This window comes from Centruroides sculpturatus, unplaced genomic scaffold (genome assembly GCF_000671375.1).
Source record: "Centruroides sculpturatus isolate CEXI.00-Female unplaced genomic scaffold, Cexi_2.0 scaffold46, whole genome shotgun sequence".
Lineage (NCBI taxonomy): Eukaryota > Metazoa > Arthropoda > Arachnida > Scorpiones > Buthidae > Centruroides > Centruroides sculpturatus.
In genome coordinates, this window is record NW_019384418.1 from 390645 (window position 1) to 395563 (window position 4919).

Genomic DNA, 4919 nt, shown 5'->3' on the forward strand with positions numbered 1-4919 from the left:
CAGCTGGAAAAGTAAAAATTATCAAATACATATTTATATATTACTTAGAGGAGTCTTTTAGCATTGGAATAAAAAGTTTTTACATTCTATCTTTATTAGAACTGTATTTATTGAATCTTTTATTCTGAGGTCACGTGATGACATCAGAATTTCCAGGTCTATTTTGGTAACAAGTCCGCCCCTGGTCGGAGTTGGATGGTAAGGAAAAGTCAGAGTTGGAGTCGGTAGATTTTTATGCGACGCCACAGCCCTGGTTTTTATCCTCCATCTTGGCCAAAATAACCTTAATTTGGGTTTACTAAAAATTTCATTTGCATTTAGACATATGTAATGTCATTTAAAGATTCAAATTGATCAAATTCATCTGCCATTTGTTGAAAAGTTTTGATTTTTTTTAGAAAATATATTATATAATGAAGGAAAAACTCCTACAAATAGTACAAAAAAAAATTTAAATTTTTTGATAGAAAACAACTCAATTTAATAAAAAAAGTATTTACTATTGTTTTCTGCTAAAGTATTTGAAATTAGATACTAGATTTATTGATACAGAACTGAAATTTTAAGTTTCAAATTTATAAGTTTCATATACTACTAGTCATATTGATAAATTTTGGGTTCTGTAACAATAAAGCAAAACACATTACTTAATTATTTAAGTTAAAGTAGTTTTTATTTTAACTTAGATAATTATGAAGAAAGGAAAATTGCAATTGCCCTTTCTAAAAAGAATGTTCTACTTAAATATGTCATATTTCTCACAAAACAAATTTTATTCATATTTTAGATATAGCAGTTTTATAGAACAATATCTTGAATTCCTTTAAAATGCTTCCAAGTTTGTTTTGTAATTTTCTGTAAATGTTTTTGTTTTGTAAATAAATTGTAATAAATATTAAAGGAAAATATACAAACTTTTATTGTACAGCACAATTTTTTTTAATCAATATTTCTATATTATAAATAAACTTTAAAATGAAAATATGTATAAATTATTTAATTACATCCAAACTATTTCTGTTTAAAAATAAAGATTCATCTGGATCACTCTGTACATAGACAAGTTCAGTGCAGAAACTAGTGTCATCATTCCAACAACTCTGCTGACAAGTCATAACTATGACTGTACCAAATTCCACAGCTGTACCTGTAAATATTTTAATGTTAGATATAAAAATTGAAAAAATTGTTCTGGAAATTAAGAATATCATTTACCATTAAACTCTTGAATTTTCAGCATTTCCACTAGAGCTGGCATTAACTGAAATTCAAATACAAGAGGACCTTTACAGTGTTTACAAGAAGCTGACACATGATCCATTTTGCTAATTAGTAATGGTTGGTCGCTCCAACAATATCTATTAAATTAGAAAATAATAAAAATTTTTTAAAGATCTATATTAGTCTGTATGATATTTATTTATCTTACCTAATAATTTGATTTTGACATTTTGCTACTTTCTTAGCAAATTTATAAAACAGTTCATCTCCATGTCTGACCCAATCTTTCTCGTATGTTTCTTTCTCAACACCAGAACATCCACTATTAAAATATGTAACAATATCATGACATACTCAATGTAAGCTCCAATAATATTTTAATAACAAAAATATGCTTTATTATTATTGTGTAATAGTTTCTCTAATGCACTTTTGAGTAATCATGCCTATCTTCATCTGCTAATGGGCTTGATTGCCTCAAGTACTAGAGAAACAAATAATTACTCAGTAAAGAAGGTTTTTGTTATTTTAAGAAATTAGTTAGGTTAGTTATTAAGATTAATTACTTAATCATAATAACTAACCTATCTAATATTGATACTATTTCACTTCCTTCATGCATATGATAAGAGCTTAACAATCTTTGAACGTGAACATCTTTGTTCATTTCAGCATCATCTGGTTCTTCAATTACATTTACATAATATGATTTAAACTTCAAGTCACATTCTGCAGGCATCAATTCAGTTGGCATGCTATCTTTTCTTTCTCTAATTATATTTAACTTGTTCATATCATCACAGATTGATACATTTTTGTAATTAATTTTATCTTCAGTTTGCAAATTTGCAATTTCTTCAGTTACATAGAGTACTTCACTATCATTCGATGCTTTGCATTCCTCTTCCACTTCCCAATCCAATTCATCAGAAAGCCACGATTGATTTTGAATTTCTGTGGTCTCTACTTTATCACAATCTTTTTCAACAACTGGAAACTGATTTCTATATACCTGCCAACTGAAAAATTTTTAACTTTAATTCCTGTTTTTATTTCTCTTTTGAATATAATTTATAATTACCTTCTTACCTTTCTTGTTTGTTCCAGCATGATCGATTAATGCAACAAAATACATATAATGTCCGATGATATAAGGAATTGCCCAAAGGGCAATATAACTGAACCACCAAGATCATTTTCTGACCACAAAGTTTACATTTCATATTTGGAAAAGTGGAACAGGTAGGCATCCAATTCTGAAAATTTGAAATTGAAACACAAATTATTTTAATCATTCAAATATCATGAAACACTTTTAGGAGCATAAATAATGTCAATTGAATGAAAAAAATTGTATAAAAAAAATACATCGATCACTATTTGTAAAATATTACTCTAACTTAAAGGAAATTGAATGCCCTTTTTATGACCTTCAAAATTTAAAATGTTTGTCAATCAATTTAAAAATGATATTATTCTTTATGCAAATTGATCTTTCTTTTATTTCATAAATGTTAATAACATTAAGATATTTTCTCTCTCAATTCTGTTTTTATATTAATTTGTAAAGACATATTTGATAAAATCAGAATATATAGTCATAAAATTCCAAATTAGAAAAGATATGCTGCTTCTTGGTTAGATGAGTTTGGATAGGGGTTCTTACAATTAAAGAGTAATAAATGTGAAAATGATTAAGTAACAGAAAAATTTATTTAATTTGAGAGGGATAAACTTTTATTATGTGTGCAATATTCTTGAAACAAAAACAAAATACTGAAACAGAGATTGGCAAAGAAATAGCTTAAGTTTGTTGTGTGTAGTATTTATTTAAGTTGTAAAGTGGCTGTAAATATGAGGGCTGTTCGGAAAGTTTGCGGCCTCACATAGAAAAACAAACAAAATAATGTTAAAACTTTTTTATTTTTCAATGTAATCTCCTCTGTTAGCAATGCACTTATTCCAGCGATGTTCTAGCTTTTTAATGCCATCACAATAGGTCGATTTGTCAAGGTGTGCAAAATACTTGTTCACTTCAGAGATGACTTCGTCATTTGAGTGGAATCTCTTTCCAGACAAGAATTTTTTTAGGTTTGGAAAAAGGTGGAAGTCACTGGGGGCCAAATCAGGTGAGTACGGTGGATGTGGAACTAATTGGAAGCGAAGTTCGTTTATCTTTTGTTCAGTGATTCTGGCGGAATGTGCAGGTGCATTATCGTGGTGGAACAGAACTTTTTTCTTCTTCAAGTGTGGCCTCTTTTCTTCGATTTCTTTCTTCAGTTTTTCCAAAAGTTCACAGTAATAGACAGCATTAATGGTCTTTCCTCTTTCTAGGTAGTCAATAAAGATGATGCCTTTAGCATCCCAAAAAACCGAGGCCATCACTTTACCCGCTGATGGAACTGTCTTTGCCTTCTTTGGTGGTGGCGAACTGTGGTGTTTCCATTGCTTCGACTGTTCTTTTGTTTCAGGAGTGTAGTAATGGATCCACGTTTCGTCAGTAGTCACAAACCGACGCAAGAAATCCTGTGGGTTTTTCTGGTAGAAGTCCAAACACTCCTTTGACATCAAAGTGCGAACACGTTTTTGCTCGGCGGTCAGCAGATGCGGCACCCACCTTGCTGAGACCTTCGTCATACCCAAATCTTCGGTTAGGATGTGGTGCACTCGGTCGACAGAGATGCCTGTTGTCTCAGCTATCTCACGCGTTTTCAAACGGCGATCTGCTAATACCAAATCGTGAACTTTGTCGATGTTTTCTTCAGTGACAGCAGTTGACGGCCGTCCGCTGCGAGGGTCATCTTCCACACTTTCTCTGCCAGATTTAAAAAGGGCTGTCCATTTTTTCACAGTGGTGTACGAAGGAGCAGACTCTCCTAAAACTTCATCCATGTCAGCTTTGATTTGAGATGGGGTCAACCCTTTTTTCGTCAGGTATTTTATGACCGCACGAGTCTCCGTCTTCTCCATTTTTGACAAAGCATGTGCACACTGACTATCTGCTAAGCTGTCGTGGCAAAACTTTTTGACAAATCAAGCGGAAATTGGTATCGTATCTTTAGCAAAGATGGCTGAATTATTCCCGCCAAAAATTAAATTGATCACAGCGCCGCATATAGGCAAGGCCGCGAACTTTCCGAACATCCCTCGTAGTCATAAATTAGATGATAGTAATTGATCACACTTAAAAATAAAAATTTACAAAATATTGTTTGTACTGTACATAATATTTCTAAAAACAGCATATTGCAATTGCATAAATGAAAGCTGATAAACACCTGTGAACAAAGAATAATTCACAATATATAAAATTGGAATCAACAATGTAACCAATAGTATTATAATCAGGGAATACTTGATTAATATTTAGCTTTATAAAAAGCTAAATATTAATCAAATTCCTCCATTTTATAATGGAGGAATACTTGTTTATAAAATTCCTTTTTTCCTCCATTATAAAATGGAGGAATTTGATTAATATTTAGCTTTTTATAAAGCTAAATATTAAGGCTTAATCAGGGGTGCACAACCTGCGGCCCGCGGGCCACATACGGCCCCCTATCAATGTTTATGCGGCCCGCGGACGGTACAGGCCAAATCCCTTCTTTCGAAGTTTCTAAGTGTAGAACTTTTTCCCTTTCACAAAGTCATTAGCACCCAACTGTTTTATGACTTTCCCTGAGGTGAGAAATGGGGGG

The 4919-nt window shown here is 31.8% G+C and overlaps 1 protein-coding gene across 1 annotated transcript in view; it reads right to left on the bottom strand.

Annotated features, from left to right (window-relative positions):
- Positions 1-928: 928 nt before the first annotated feature.
- The window catches only part of LOC111619287 (programmed cell death protein 2-like), an 11146-nt gene continuing 7155 nt past the window's right edge, over positions 929-4919 (bottom strand). Inside the window, exons 2-6 of the mRNA XM_023360973.1 lie at positions 2311-2477; positions 1806-2240; positions 1430-1543; positions 1216-1358; positions 929-1147 (exon numbers count right to left, since the gene is read on the bottom strand). Coding sequence (XP_023216741.1) covers positions 993-1147; positions 1216-1358; positions 1430-1543; positions 1806-2240; positions 2311-2477 — 1014 coding nt within the window. The 3' untranslated portion in view covers positions 929-992. The remainder of the gene's footprint in view (positions 1148-1215; positions 1359-1429; positions 1544-1805; positions 2241-2310; positions 2478-4919) is intronic.